The 14,891-nt window shown below is 62.6% G+C and overlaps 6 protein-coding genes across 6 annotated transcripts; 4 read left to right on the top strand and 2 right to left on the bottom strand.

The window, feature by feature from the left end:
* Positions 1 to 1,384: 1,384 nt before the first annotated feature.
* EMIHUDRAFT_45321 (hypothetical protein) lies at positions 1,385 to 1,897 on the top strand (the record flags this gene model as incomplete). The annotated part of the gene is made up of 1 exon (XM_005770758.1): positions 1,385 to 1,897. A coding segment is annotated over one exon (513 nt), but the record flags the coding sequence as incomplete, so codon positions are not given.
* A 634-nt stretch (positions 1,898 to 2,531) lies between these two features.
* Positions 2,532 to 2,876, bottom strand: EMIHUDRAFT_196605 (hypothetical protein; the record flags this gene model as incomplete). Its single annotated transcript, XM_005770757.1, has 1 exon — positions 2,532 to 2,876. The coding sequence occupies one exon, from the start codon at positions 2,874 to 2,876 to the stop codon at positions 2,532 to 2,534; it is 345 nt and encodes a 114-aa protein (XP_005770814.1).
* A 1,533-nt stretch (positions 2,877 to 4,409) lies between these two features.
* Positions 4,410 to 5,086, top strand: EMIHUDRAFT_196604 (hypothetical protein; the record flags this gene model as incomplete). The annotated part of the gene is made up of 3 exons (XM_005770756.1): positions 4,410 to 4,561; positions 4,652 to 4,686; positions 4,962 to 5,086. The coding sequence occupies 3 exons, from the start codon at positions 4,410 to 4,412 to the stop codon at positions 5,084 to 5,086; spliced, it is 312 nt and encodes a 103-aa protein (XP_005770813.1).
* Positions 5,087 to 6,530: 1,444 nt separating this feature from the next.
* On the top strand, positions 6,531 to 7,368 carry EMIHUDRAFT_350019 (hypothetical protein). Its single transcript, XM_005770755.1, has 2 exons — positions 6,531 to 7,292; positions 7,323 to 7,368. Exon 1 carries the CDS (start codon positions 6,561 to 6,563, stop codon positions 7,272 to 7,274), a length of 714 nt encoding a protein of 237 aa, XP_005770812.1. The 5' UTR covers positions 6,531 to 6,560; the 3' UTR covers positions 7,275 to 7,292; positions 7,323 to 7,368.
* Positions 7,369 to 11,001: 3,633 nt separating this feature from the next.
* On the top strand, positions 11,002 to 12,079 carry EMIHUDRAFT_196600 (hypothetical protein; the record flags this gene model as incomplete). The annotated part of the gene is made up of 3 exons (XM_005770754.1): positions 11,002 to 11,586; positions 11,667 to 11,802; positions 12,066 to 12,079. 3 exons carry the CDS (start codon positions 11,002 to 11,004, stop codon positions 12,077 to 12,079), a joined length of 735 nt encoding a protein of 244 aa, XP_005770811.1.
* A 261-nt stretch (positions 12,080 to 12,340) lies between these two features.
* On the bottom strand, positions 12,341 to 13,934 carry EMIHUDRAFT_196599 (hypothetical protein; the record flags this gene model as incomplete). The annotated part of the gene is made up of 3 exons (XM_005770753.1): positions 12,341 to 13,589; positions 13,643 to 13,755; positions 13,881 to 13,934. The coding sequence occupies 3 exons, from the start codon at positions 13,932 to 13,934 to the stop codon at positions 12,341 to 12,343; spliced, it is 1,416 nt and encodes a 471-aa protein (XP_005770810.1).
* Between the last annotated feature and the right edge of the window lie 957 nt (positions 13,935 to 14,891).

Below are 14,891 nucleotides of genomic sequence, written 5' to 3'. Positions count from 1 at the left end.
GCACAGGTCCACGCGGACTCTCCAGCCTCTCAGTTCACCACCTCGCCTTCTCTGCCGCTCTCCTGGCCCAGGCCTATCGGTAGCAAGCTTGAGCCGTCCCGAACCGCACTTATCTCGGGTCCCCAAGCTCACACCGGCTCGTGATGCCACGGAGAATGTCTCCGGTGGACCCCATCCGAGGCGATTGCGAGGGCATTCCGGAGGTCATCATCGGCGCCATCGACCGTGATATGTCTCGCCCCGCAGCCCTCATGCACCGAACGGATGCATGCAGTCATAATATGTAGGCCTTGTCTCCCGAAGTTTTGAGCAATAGCCGCAAACAACGCTTTTTGGCACGTGCATCGCGACAAGGTCACACGCGGACTCTCCAGCCTCTCAGCTCACCACCTCGCCTTCTCTGCCGCTCTCCTGGCCCAGGCCCGTCGGTAGCAAGCTTGAGCCGTCCCGAACCGCACTTATCTCGGGTCCCCAAGCTCACACGGGCTCACAACTACCCACACACGGGCCCTCACACGCACAATACAGATCACAGACGCCGCCGGCACGCACTCCCACTTCACACATGCTCAAACCCAGCCCCACCAAAGCACAGCCCTGCTCAGAGTAGTCATGGACCACCCTTTGGGAGCCGTGGAAGCCCCACAGCTGCTGCTCCTCTCGGCTCCTTTCAATGCGTGTCGTGCACCACCCCACGACAGCGCTGCTCGAGAGAGCTCCAGCGTCCTCCCCGTCGAGTACTCAAGCCTGAGCCGAGAACCCCGTGCAGCTGGGTCAGGGAGCCAGCTGCACACCCGGTGGCGGCGGCGGGATGGGCCACCGGCACGCCCTGCGCGCCGCTGTCGAGCGGTGTCGGTGAGATTCAAGCGCAGCGGCCCGCCGGCGGGCACCAACGACACGTCAGACGGCCGCCGACCGGCCTGCGCAAGGGAGGGTGAGGTAGTCGACCAGATGGGTGCGGCAGGCGAAGCCCACGCCGGGTTTGGGGGGCGTGCGGGCCGCGGGACACAAGGCACCGAAGAGGGGCTACTTTAGGTCAGATCCGCTGGGAGTGCCCAGGGACGACGGCAAGAAACCCAAGGGTGAAGGAAAACAAAAAAACTAACGCGGCACACTGGCACTGGACTACAGCGCACCGCTTGCGGTACTCACTATTCCACCGTGCACAGGCGACAAGGCAACACCCCCGCAGAGCGCCCGCAGCGTACATACAGCCAGTCATTTGTGTATGGCGACGTCGGGCGAGCGTTTTGCCGCCGCGGCGTCCGCCGCCTCCGTCTCGCAGCTTCGCGGCCTCAATGCATGGCAGCGCCACCAGCACTTCTTGCGCGTGCGCAACGACGCCTACGGCAGGCGGCAGGGTGCGGCTGCTGGCAGCGCCGAGCGCACGGACGCGGATGTCGTGCGCGAAAAACACCGCTTCCTATGGGACAGAGATGACGGCGCCGCACGCCGGCGGCCGACGTGGGGCGACGGCGGCGGCAGCGACGGGCTGACCTGGGAGGAGAAGCTCGCCAAGCGGTACCATGATCGTCTCTTCAAGGAGTATGCGCTGGCGGACATGAGCCGGTACCGCGAGGGCGCGATCGGCCTGCGCTGGCGCACCGAGCGCGAGGTGCTCGAGGGTCGCGGCCACTTTTCGTGCGGCAACAAGGCGTGCGCCTCCACTGGCCCGCTCACGTCGTACGAGCTGCTCTTTCGGTACGACGAGCGCGGAGCGACCCGCGAGGCGCTGGTGAAGCTGCGGTGCTGCGACGCGTGCGCGTACAAGCTCCACTACCGCAAGAACAAGGAGCGGCGGCGCGAGGAGCGGCGCGAGGAGCGGCGCCGAGCTCGCCGGGAGGGCAAGGCCAGGAAGCGGAGGCGCAGCGAGGGCGGAGGCGAGGGCGACGACGAGAGCGGGAGCGACAGCGGAGGCGCGGCTGGCGGCGCGGCTGGCGGCGTGGCTAGTGGCATGGGCAGGCCGGCGGGCTCGCCTGCTGATGCGCCTGCGCCCGCCACAAGGCCGGGCAGGGGGGAGGGAGCCGCCGCAAACGTGTGGCTCGAGGCGCCGGATGTGCAAAAGACTCGCCGCGACCAGTTCGACGACTACTTCGACGACGTATGCGGTGATCTGTTTTTGTGACTCTGACTGAGTAAAGGGTGTGGACACTGGTTGGGTAGTAGTCTAAGTTCTGAGCCTCGACGCCTAGCGGGTCTAAGTGTGCCTAGGCACGCTGGGGTGCTTGCGCGGTCTAAGAAAGATCAGCGGGAGCCTCTTACATCGGCTAAGTCGGCCGTGGCACGGCCTGGGCGGGCCAAGAGGCTCCCACCGTGATCGATACGGCGCTCCGCCCAAATTTTCTTCGCCTGCGGCGGGCGCCTACTAAAATCCGGATCGATCCTCCTCATGCCTCAGCAATCGCCGCCTCAGCATCCTCCCCTTCCGATTCTCGTTGCTGCCAAACAACAATCTCTAGCCAAACATTTCTTGAGCGCAATCTCTAGCCAAACATTTCTCACAAATAGCCTCAAGCTCAAACAAACGCATGTCACAGAAGCCTATGCTGGTCCTCTTTGAACGATCCGCGCGTGAGGTAGCATAGGACCTTGTTGGCAGCAGCCAGCTTGTTGCGCTGCTTCGTTGCGATGAGCTGATTGGGATCGCAGAAGTGCATATCCATGCCAAGCACAAGCCACGATCTTGAAGCAGAACACATCGCAACCGCATCGTCCGCACTGCCATCGGCATGCCGCGCCCGCCGCTTCGCCGCAGCCGCCTTACGGCACGCATAGCGGCAGCACATGGTACGGTGCGCGTACTTGAGCAGGAATTGCGCGCCGCAAGTAGCGCACTGGCCCTGGGAGAAGGCGATATGGCGTCGTGCGCGCGGCATACGTTGGTTGGGACGCGTCCAGGTATTTCGGGTAAACCTGGACTTTTGCAGGTATACCCGGGTGTTACCCGGAGTTGGCCTTATGTCGTCTAAGTACTAAGTTCATGGCCCCCGACCATACAGCGTCTAAGTCCGAGCCCGGCTCCGTGCGGGGGCTAAGTTGAGCGCTCGCTCGCTGCAGAGGCTAAGTGTAGAGCAACCCTCTAGCCCTACTACCCAACCATTGTGTGGACCCTGAGTTGACCAGGGGTTGTGCGCTGGGCCCTCCTGCTCGGCTCCAGCCAGTAGACAAGTCTTGTCATCAACAGAGTAGAAGGATCTGGCCTCGGGGCCGATGTGACCAAGCGCTGGTAGCGTGGTTTCACCTCACACCCCCTCACCCATCGGCATGGTCTCACAGTGTGGAGTGTGCGCCGGCACGCCGGCAGTCGCCGAGCAGTGTCGCTCACACAAGCCGCAGCACAAGTGACTGAGGGCCAGTGAGGGCGAGCCCATCGCTGTCACAGCTGTGGCAGCCGCACAGTAGGCTGTGTCAACTGTGCAGAGTGTGTGAGCAGCAGAGGAGCTGCTCTCCAGGCTTCTGTCACAAAGAGCTGCATGCCACCGAAAGCGCTGTCGAGGTTCGCCGAGCGCGGTGCAGGTTGAGGGACACCGTCACCGACGAGCGCGTTGGACTTTTCACTCCGGACAAAGACGGCGGCACGCACACGAGCTGCGGCCGTGCCGCCGTCATAGTGGCGAGGCGCGGGACCGTCTGTGGCGAGGTGGGTCGCGTCCCCCCCGATTTCCTCAACTCACGGTCCACACCCCGTAGACGAAATAAATACGGCCCTCTAAGCTCTATGAACGCTGACACCTCTACTAGGAGATGGGTAAAAAGGAATAGGTCCCCACCCGCGCGATCTTTGTGCCGCAGGGAGGGTTCTTTGTTGTGAGAGACGAGATGTGAGACGAGTGCGACTGTGTGCGGACGCGGGGTCGATCGAGATATTGCTCCTCCGGCGGGCTTGAACGACGGCCATCCATTGCGGCCATCCCATCTCTCGTGTGGGGGCGGGCGGACATCGTTGGGCTTTGGTTGCCGAGACGTGTTGTGCCCCTCTCTTATGGTTATTCCGACGTGCAAGCCTCTTCGAACGCGCGAAAGCGCCGGCTTTCGAAACTCGGCGCCCGCCCTCTTTCTGGCCGCGTCCCTCCCCTGACCTCTCGACTGCTTCCCTCTTTTACACACATAAACCCTCCGGATCTTCGACAAACGTCGGAAATTTCTTTTTTCAAAGTGCAAGGTGTGAATAAGAGGTTTATGATAGGGTTACATCGACGAATTATGCGGCAATCGACTGGGCGCCTGGCGCCCGACCACCCACGCGCAGAGACCTCGGTGTAATCCCTCCGCGAAACCGACTTGGACGTGTCCACGCGCCTTGGTCGTCGAGGCACCATGAAGCCGACCCCTCCGTGCCGCCAACCGACGGCAACGGACCCGTATTGCTCTCTTGGGACAGTAAGCAGGCGCGTACGATGGTCTAGTCAATGCACGGCAAGAACATCTGCGATGTGGCTCTGAGCAACCTGCCGTCGAACGCGATCACTGAGGCGATCCGGTGGGGCGATTTCATATTCTCCGGCTCTCGCAACCTCGTCCTCGATCTCGCAAAGGCGCGGGCGACCCCGGCTGTCGCAGGGTCGTTCAAGAAGAGCTGGGGGCGATCGAGGCATCTTTGACGGCTTCTTTGTTTCAGCACTCCAAGTCCACCGCCCTCGCCGTCCCCAAGGCTGATGGCTTCAACGGCTCACACGACGTCCACATGTTCGCGGGGGACTGCAAGGATGCGGCCGCCGCGCGGAAGATGGGCTCCTGACCATGTAAAGCTAGTATTGAGCCGTGCTGTGCTTATCGTGCCGTGCCGTGTAGTGTGCCGCACGTTGCCACACGTCATGCGCCCCTCCTCACCTCCCCGCACCGGCTCCCTGTCACCGGCGCGGTATGCGCGTGCCCGCCGTGCATCGCTCTTCAGTGGGGGGACTGCGAGATGGTCGCCGTCTTTGGCAAGGTCTAGAAGCAGAAGGCGCCGCGTGCCGCAGGCGAGACGGCCGAGCTGCGGCAGATGGAGTCGCTGGAGGTGTGGGCCGCGTCGCTCAAGGCGAAGCAGCTGGCCGCCGCTGGCCACGCAGATCGGCGCGAACAGTCGCTCGAGGGGCTCTACTGACTGGCGGTGCTCAAGGGGAAGGCGCACACGCTGGCCGAGGACACGGTCGTCAACATCGACACCATCCGCGTGGGGGCTATCTCGTGGTCAAGGCGCAGTGGCTCAGGCTCGAGCAACGCGAGTGCGAGGGCAAAAGTGCTTCGCTCCTACACGCTGCTCGCGGCCGAGACGCTCATCATCGTGAACCACATGGTGCGGCTGGCGGGCCTGCGCTTCTCGCCCGGCCCGGGCGGCCCTGCGGACCGCCAGCTGAGGAGCGCGCGAGAAGCTCGATTAAGTATTATATTGGCCAACAGACGCATTTACTCGCTCGAGGCGTGCTGCAGTGATACCAGTCTTATTGAATTCTTTGGAGGTGTCGATTCATATGCAAAAATGTGTGTTAGAGAGCGTTAATATGGCAAAATTTTCTTCGCCTCCGGCGGGGCCGCTCGCCGCGGGGCTAGAGAGTGACTTTTGTCGATGTCGGCTAGAAGTGCTGCACCTTTTTCAGAATTTCACCCCTTGGCATGGATTAATTAATATATGATCGCGTCTCGGGGTGACTAGTTCTAGTAGTCTACGGCGTAGACTACTAGAACTAGTCACCCAGTCTTTCGCTCACAAAAAATAACGCTTTTGTACATACCAAACCATTGTGCATTGATTGATATATTGAATGAAGATTGAATTTGCTTTTTGGGTGTGTTGTCGTGCGTGGGGCGGCACGGAGTTTTTTTTACGTACCCGACACAAGGGGAGGGGGGCCGCGCGCCCCGCGGCCCCTGCGCGGCCTCGAGCGGCCGCTGCGGCAGGCCACGAGTGATCACCTCACAGTGCAGAGGTTGGGTCGCCGAGGTACTTGAATGCAGAGCCAGCCACGTCGCCCGCGCGGACGCCCTCGGCGATGCCCTTGACGAGCGGCTGCGAAAACACGGCGGCAGGGGTGAGAGGTGAGGGCAGGCACACCCAAGCAGGAGGACTCAAAGGGGATGGCTCACGATGGTGTAGAAGCCTGCGGTTAGTATGGCCACCGAGGTGGCAGGTCCCTTGAGCGTCTGGATCGGATCCACCGGATTGGCCTTTTTCCACTCTCGAACGTCCCTCTCGTTCTTGACGTACGCGAGGAACCGTCCCTTTGGCGGGCCCTCTGGTCCTGGTGGCGCCTCCGCCGCCTCCTCTGCTGTCGAGACAGCCAAGTCGTCCTGCTGGCACACTACGCGGGCTGCGCGGCGCGGCGCGGCGCCACGCGCAGCCGGGCGCGTCGGCGTGAAGAAGCAGGCAGCGGGAGCTGCGGTGGCGAGGAACGCCGCGAGGATCACCCTCATGCACATGACTCTATTAGGAAAGAAAGAATTTTATCGACCAACACTTTCGATAGACCGAAAGTAAGATCGTTCGGTGCAGAAACCCCGGCCATGCCCATGTAACGCAATTGTGCTCGATTTTTTTGATTTTTTGGTCGAGAAGTGTCTCCAAGTCTTCTGACCCATCGATGGCCGTCGCCTCGACGCCGCTCGTCGCGGCACCATCGTGCCCGGCCTGGGCGAAGCATCGTCGCGGGCGCCAGCCGCAGTTCGACGGCAAGCCGTGCGAGCCTGCCGAGGAGGAGGACATGTGGCTGTGCCTGGCCGACGGCCGCGCGCGCAGCACCGCCGACCTGAAGCGCCTGGCGACAGCCGCTCGGGTGCGAGCGAAACGAGCAGGAGATGCAGCCGCCGCGAACACGCGCGATCGGCAGGCGCGCGACCAGCGCCGCCGGCAGCGTGAGCAGCACGACCGGCGCGCAGCGCCGGCGGTCGCCAAGACCGTGCGCCCACAACGTGGCCAGTGCGGCTGCCCGGCGCACGCGGTGTGCGGCATGTGCGTCGACCAGGGCAAGCTCGCCGCGGCCGAGCAGGCGGCCATCGACCTGGAGACGCGCTTCCACGCCTCGACGAACGTCGTCATGGACCTGGAGCGGCCCGAGGACGAGACGGCGGCGCTGCTGCAGCGCTGCGTGCACGTCTCCGACGAGACGAAGCGGCGGCTGCTGGGCGAGTGGAGCGACGAGCGCATGGCGCACGCGCTGCCGCTGCACGCATGCGCCTCGTGCGGCGTGCGGGACCCGTCGCTGACGTACACGCGGGTTGACGTGTCGGCGCTGCCGCGTACTGTGTCTGTGCGCGTAGCCGGCGGCGAAGACGAGACGCGGCACGTGTTTGTGTGAGGTTTGGTGGAGGCTGTAGCGTCGTCGCGCGTAAGAAGAGTGGTGAAATTTAGAAAAGGAGTTACGGTGTTGATCGCCGCGGGAGCCCTCTTATAACATTTTGGGAGGACGGTCCTTCCAAAATCCTGCTCGTGCAGGTGTGGACCCTCCCTCCCTGTCCTCCTCCCCCATCCCTCGTTTGGGTTGGGTATATTCTTTCTTTCTTTCAGGACGGTCAGTTAGTCGTGTTCACGCCGGGATCGTGAGCTCCACAACCTGTTTAGGCTCGGACAGTACGCCTGCGGCACTTGGAGCACTTGGAGTGCAGTTGGCAACCTCAAAAAAGAAAGACAGAAAACAGAAGCCAAAGGGAGGGATGGGAGGACGGCACGCCGCCACCACACAGGGATTTTAAGGAGAGGAGTGTGGTGCTAGCCGTCGCCCACCCTAACCCTTGGTCGTCTGCCTCTTTCTATCTCCCTTCGTAGTCCCTCGCCGATTCTTTCTCGCTGCAACCTTCATGCCACCTCGCGGTCGTCCCACTCTCGTCGTTCTCCCTCCTGTCGCTTCCTCCTCTGTCGCGTCGCTCTCGTCTGCCTCGTCCTGCGACGCCGCCGCCGCCTCATGACTCTATACGAGTAATCTTACGGCCTATTTTTTTGTTTTTTTTGCTTATGTCTCCCTGACCAAAATCGAAAGATCTGTCGTGGGCAAAGAAACCAGCACCTCAACCGGCTTCCATGAGCGTCACAGCTCGGTGATTGCGCCGGCCGGACATCACTGTAACGGCCTGAGGGAGGGTGTAGAGGATGTAGAGTGTAGAGCGCTGTAGAGCTGTAGAGCTGGAGAGCGCTGTAGAGCTGTAGAGCTCTACATCCGCCGCGTGACGAGGCGCGTGCGTTGTAGAGCGATGTAGAGGCGCTCTACAACGTGAAATCTCTACAACAAACTCTACATCGTAAGCGGCGAACGAGGCACGTTGGCTCTCCGACATGAGGCGCGTTGCACTTGCCAGTGCTGCCCTGGCCTTCTGTCTGCCCGCCCAATGGGTGGCAGGTGCCTCTGCTGCTGTGGCATGCCTCACGGCTGCGACTGGCCGGCGCCTCGGCGCGTCAGCTCGGCTTGGCGTAGCGATCGTGGCCAGCACAACTCGCCTGGACTCAACGCTCAGCCAGGAGCTCCCGCACGCGCTGGCGCGAGTCATGGCGCATGCAGCGCGTCTGAATGCTCGCCTCGCCTCGCGCAAATATGCGACCGTTCTCGCAGCCGACAGTCCACCGCCTGCTAAAGAAGCACTGCGATGAATGCGGCACCGGCGACGCATGGCAGGCTGGTCATGACGCAGTTATAGGGTGTTGTGTGCCGTCAGAGGGACTCTCTGTGTGTCAGTGATAGTCAGGGCCGTCCATCGGGGCTCCAGTAAGCTCGGAGACACCCCATTAGTGCGACTTGACCTCTTTGAGTCACTGCCTTCCCGGGGCGGTTTGGAGTAGAGCCTCTACAACAAACTCTACAACAAAATCGCGCTCTACATCGCTCTACAACGCACGCGCCTCGTCCCGCGGCGGATGTAGAGCTCTACAGCTCTACAGCACTCCAGAGCGCTCTACATCTCTACAGCTCTACAGCGCTCTACACTCTACATCCTCTACACCCTCCCTCAGCTAACGGCCGTTCCGGGCATTTGATCGCGACCTTCGGGGGCAAAGACATGGGCTCTACGGTATGGCTCAGACTGGACTCCTCTTGGTCCCTTCTGATGCCCTAGGCCACACCTGGGCCTTACCTGGGGTGGTCCTAGGGGGCGGTCGGGGCAGGGTCGGGGGTTGCCCCCCGAAACTGGCATGAGGAACCTTAAATGATAGTACGGAGGCAGGTGTGGTCGGAGGGCGCTCGGGTCCACCCGGGTAGGATTCCTACTTCGTTGGAATGCGGAGAATAGCAACTGCTCTCTGTAGTGCTCCCATCTCCACTTCTTCACAGGCAGGTCATACTGACCTGGGGGGGGGCGTTGCCGTTGGAATGGCGAATGCGCAATGCGGAGCTCTTCGCACTCTCTAGGGGTTGGAGCGATGTCTCGCTCCACTAGTCGACCTCTCGTTCGTACTCTCTGTTTGTCTTGCGTGACACTTGTGCCTCCACACTGTCCGGTGTGACTCATCGTGTCACGCACGCCGATGCGGCTCGCTTAGTTGTTCGTCGGCGGCTTCCACGTTCCAGCTCTCTTTCTGCCCTTATCTGTACTTGGCCTATACTACTATCTCGGCCTCCTCCGCGCGCCGCCGGGCGCGAGTGGGAGCCCTCGTGCTCCCGCAATCAAACGTACTGAGTCAGGGATGGAATTCCTCGAGCTCTGTACAACGGTACACCCCCGGTGCGAGTTAATGCGCATATCTTCTCTGCGCTATAGCCCTTGTGAGAAATAGCTCGCATTTGCAAACCTGTGCCTGTGTCCTAGGAAGTAGACTAGGAGGGGTACTCCCATAGGCAAGAAGAGGTCTGGAGAGGCCCACAGCGGTCAGGAGAGGCCCCAAGAGGGTGGTAGATGAGAGTCAGCAGAGCGCGCCGTCTCGGCGGCTATGGCACAGTGGGCTGAGAGACAAGAGGGATTTTTCTCTCGGGCGGAAGTGGAAGCCCCGACTTCTAATAAATTGTGACCTCTCCTTCCTGAGTCACCAGAAAATCCCAACGATCCTTGAGCGGAGGCCGCCTTGGCCCCCTTTCCGACCTCGTCGTCGGAGAATCTGAGAGAATGGCTACCAAAGCCCAGCATGGCACCCGCGGGCAAAGCTGCCCCCATGTCCCTAGAGCCCATGGGCATTCCCAAAGGATATGTCAGCGTGAGGTGAGCTGAGGGCGCAACGGTGGGGGCTCTCACCAGCCCCTCAAAGTCGGGCCTCTCGGGCGGCGGTCAGAGGGGCGGGCAAGGGCACGTGGGAGAAGGGTCAGTGCGGCCCACACGGTGTGAGCTACCCCCTCTCCTAGGTAGGTGTGGCTCTACAGCCCCTGAGGCCCTCTAGGCTGGGCACCATCAGCTTGGGCACAGAGGTCCTCGGGGTGAGGAGAGAGGGAGCTCCCCTTTTCAGGCCCCCAACCGCGCATTAACTCGCACCCCAGTGTACTCGAGTGCCTATTGCAATAGGAGAAACATGACAGTGAATCACGGGCCGGCAACGCTGTCTGTCCATGTTGTTTGTGCCATGTCGGGTCGGAGCGTACGTAGCGGAGTGGGACTCGAGTTTGAAAAGGGCGACGGACGCTTGCGTCCTAGCCTCCAACAACGCCTCCCCGGCGCAGAGGGGCCCCCGGAGGATGCTCAACCGCTCACCCCACGCCGCGCTTGCGGCGGCGCACTTGGAGCACTTGGAGTGCAGTCATCAACCGCACATCCAGGGCCGGGGAGCTCAGAAGCGCACCCAGCGGGCCGGATGATTGGGCTCGACTCGAATTCTCGACTTTGATGTGGCGGAGGACACATCCATCCTCCCGCTGCGTTGCCCTCTTGCTCGTTACTGCTGGCTGGCTCGCAGGCCGCTCTCTGATCATCGCCAACTCGCCCCCACATCACCAACTGCCCGCCGCGGCGGCTACCACGCCGCTTTTGCCACGGCAGTCTTCACCAGCGTCCACCGCGCCAGCAGCTCGCACGCCACGCCCCTCAGCGCTGTCGTCGCCGCCGTCGCCGCCGGCGCCACAGCAGTCGCTGCCGGACGCTGGGGCGGTGCCGCGGCGGCCCGAGATGGAATGCATGGGGTCAGATGGCGAGGCTGCGCCTCTCGCAACGCAGGCTCGCTCATACGACCTCATCACGCTCATTCTCTCATCGCAGCAGTCGGGCCTTGCGCCTGAGCAGCGCCGAGTCGCGGTGCGCCGGGCGTGGGCTCGGGCTGCCGGCAGCCTCGGCCGACCGGCGGGCGAGGCGCGCGACGGCCGCTGCTCGGTGCGCCACTTCTTTGTCCTCGGGGGCGCCAGGCGCGAGAGGCTGGGCGGCGGCGGCGACCTGCTGTTTCTTCCGGTGGCGGACGACTACCGCAGCCTTTCGCGCAAGGTGCTGGCCGCGTTCGAGTGGACGGCGCGCTCCGTGGCCTTCAAGTACCTCCTCAAGACGGACGACGACGCGTTCGTCTGCGGCGCGCGGCTCATCTCGCTGCTCGCGCCGCTGCCGCGTCTCGGCCTCTACCTGGGCGCGCTCACGGCGAACAAGACCGTGGTCACCTCTCGCGCGTCGCCATCGTACGAGCGCTGGTCTGACCCGGAGTACGTGCGTATCTTCGGCTCGGCGGTGTATGCGCCCTACATGCAGGGCGCGGGCTACGTCCTCTCTGCCGACCTAGTCTCCCTGGCGGCGCGCCATCCCCCCGGCCCGCAGCCTCTGGACCGCTCGGTGGCTCAGCGGTGGCCGTCGCGCCCTAGGTGCACCACGCGGCCGTCTTGCCCGAGCTGCCGCCGATTGAAGACGCGCTCGTCGGGAGACTCGTCGCGACCGGCGTGAGGACACGGAGGAACGCGCCGAAGCAGATCCGGTATCGCACGCCGGCCAACCGCGCGAGTGCGGTCTGTGAGCGAGACACCGAGTTCGTGCTCCTGCACAAGCTAACCCTCGAGGAGCTCGAAGGGTGCGCCGCCACCACTGCTCGCCGCCGCTCGAACCGCTGCCCGCGCGGCCCGTGCGAGTGTCGTTCCCTCGGGGTCCAGTTGCGGTTGCGACAAACGCTTGTGTCCGCCGAGCCAAGCCGCAACTCAAGCCGACGTCGAGAGTAGGCACGATACAGGTTGAGCTCCCGTCCGGCCGTCCGCGCGCGTTTCTTTCAGGAAATATTGTTTAATGCAAAACAGCAATGTAATATAATTAACACCACTGGCAAACGAGGGAGTCTCTGTAGAGAGATGTGAAGAGACATAGGAAGAGAGACAACTCTGTGACCCCCGCCGGTCCCCGCGAACTGACAAGGATGTTGACACACAGGCGATAGCCGGTACACAACGCGACCGGGAATCCTTGCGCCGCCGGCCGCGCGCGAAACCGTTGTGTGTAGCAGACTGCAGCTGCTGAATTCCATCCGGGGCCGCTCAATGGCGAATGGGCCTCAACCTTGTTCAGATGCGAGCAACCCCTTGCGCACGCCGCGCCCGATAGCGTTGGCAATGGCCTGCCGCTCGCGTAAATGCGACACGCCAAGCTCGCGAAGCTTCGAGAGGAACGCCGGCCGGTCGTGGAGACAGAGCGCGATCGCCACTGCAAGCGTGGTCTTCCGACAAAGCAATCGGCTCGTGGTCGCTGCCACTTCGCACGCGTCGAGGAGCGCCTCGAGCTCGGGGTCGCGAGGGCCGAGGCCACTCCCATCGTCAAAGACCTCGTCGCCATCCTCGAACACGTCAAAGACGACCTCACAGCGCTGCGAGCACAGCCGGCCCACCACCGGCTTGCACGACTCACGCAGCCGCTCTGTGTACGCGTCGATCTCGTCGAGGAGGAGCGGCGCGTGCGCCTCGGCTGCCGCGCGCCGTGTTGCCTCGGTGTCCTCCCAGCTGAGCCCCTGCACCCCAGGTGGAGAGGCGGGTGGGCCCGAGAGCGCGGCCGCCACCAAGCCTGCGCCGCGTGCCGCAGTGTGGTCGGCAACCAAGGCTTGCAGATAGGCCACTGCTGTCAGGCCACATACGCAGGGGTCGTGCTGCATAGGTGCTGGCATGCGCCATATCTCGGTGCGCTCGAGCTCGAGCTCGCAGAGCTCGGTAAGGCGCTCCGCAAGCGCGGCACCGAAAAGGCCAGCGGCATCTGCATTGATCTCGACGTCGCCGGACGGGTCATAGTGCTCGACCAAAAACATGCCGTCTCGCCACGACGAGCGGCGCCATGCCACCGCCGACCAGTGGCCACCCCCGAGAGCCACCTCCGCATCGTCGTTGTCATTGACCAGTGCGATGACCAGCTCTGCTGACTGGAGCCTTGCGCGCATCCCGGCGCACTGTGGCCCGCTGAAGAGAGCTTCGTACTGCTGGTCGTAGTCGCCCAGCTTGACGAGCTGGGCTGCAGACACGTCGAGGAGGACGATCCGCTGCATGGCCATCTCGTCGTCTGGCATGCGATCCTCAAGCACGGCCTGCAGCAAATCGCACGTGGCCCACTCGAGAGGACGGAGCCCGCGCATGCGGTCGTTCTCACGACTGTCCGCCGCCCCGTCCTGCTCGTCGGATCCTGAGGCGTCGTCCCCGCCCACCAAGAGCGCCCCCTCGACAGCGTCGCCAGTCTCACCGGGCTCTGTGTACGACCAATTGCACTCAGACCCCGTAGTCTCGGATGCGACACTTGTTTCGGAGCGCTCTTTGGCCGACTCGCTTGGGACCTAACGACGTGGAGCATATCTCATAGTACAGAACGGTCCGCGTACCTGCTCGTGCAGCGCGCCTCCATGCCTCCTGACTCGAAGTAGGCGACAAGTTGCTTGTCGCTCCAAGTGGACATGTGCTCCCCGACTTCCAGATCATCCGCCATGCACTCAGCCTGCAGCAGAAACGGAAGGGTCGATCACAGTGAATGCGGCGCAAGGCGGGCCTACGAGCGGGGGTGCTGTCGTGGGAGGTGAGCGGGCCGTCGTGCGCGGGGCGCTCCGCCTGAATAGCGAGGACACGCTCAATGCGCAAGTGGGCGATCTGCTCGTCAGCAACAGCAAACGCCGACATACACATACCCACTGCGTTCCAGCCACACGCACTTTTAGAATCAGCAAAGATCCGGAGGGCCGGGGCGCCTGGGTCTAAATTTAGTGCGTGTGAATGAACTTACCAAGGTAGTGATAGTTTAGTGCGCTATTTAGTGTGTGTTCGAGTGCGTATATTTAGCACATATTTAGCACATATTTAGCACATATTTAGCACTATTTATCCGCGGAACAGGTGGCCTTTCCCCCTCCCCCGGCCTGAGCAGCGACGGGTGGGCCGCGAGCGGCCGCGAGCGGCATGTGCATCTCGCACCCCCCCCCGCTCCCCATCGGTGACTCGCGAAGGACACGGACACTCGGGGTGAGGGGGGGTCCCCCAGAGAGGGGGCTTTGGGGCATTGTCGATTGTCGTGGGTTGATCGCTCGTGCCGATCTCGGGTCGATCTCGGGTCGATCTCGGGTCGATCTCGGGTCGATCTCGGGTCGATCTCGGGTCGATCTCGGGTCGATCTCGGGTCGATCTCGGGTCGATCTCGAGTCGATCTCGGGTCGATCTCGGGTCGATCGCGGGTCGATCTCGGGTCGATCTCGGGTCTCGGGTCGGTCTTGGGTCGGTCTCGGAGTGGTCTAGAAAAGAAAAAATGTGGGGCGAGATGAGGCGAGATGAGGCGAGGTGAGGCGAGGTGAGGGGCGATGAGGCGAGATGAGGCGAGATGAGGCGAGGTGAGGCGAGATGAGGCGAGATGAGGCGAGGTGAGGCGAGATGAGGCGAGATGAGGCGAGTGGTGAGATGAGGCGAGATGAGGCGAGATGAGGCGAGATGAGGCGAGATGAGGCGAGGTGAGGCCAAAATGAAGCCAGATTAAGCCAAGTTTTACCTCCGCCCAAATAAAGCCAAGGTTAATGCCAATATAAGCCAAGTGGAAGGCAAAATAAAGCCAAGTGTTGAAGCCCAAATTTATCCCAAGGTGGGGCCAAA

Source organism: Emiliania huxleyi (assembly GCF_000372725.1).
Source record: "Emiliania huxleyi CCMP1516 unplaced genomic scaffold EMIHUscaffold_4, whole genome shotgun sequence".
Classification (NCBI taxonomy): Eukaryota; Haptophyta; order Isochrysidales; family Noelaerhabdaceae; genus Emiliania; species Emiliania huxleyi.
Note: the sequence above shows the minus strand (reverse complement) of the source record. Positions and strands in the feature narration are given on the sequence as shown.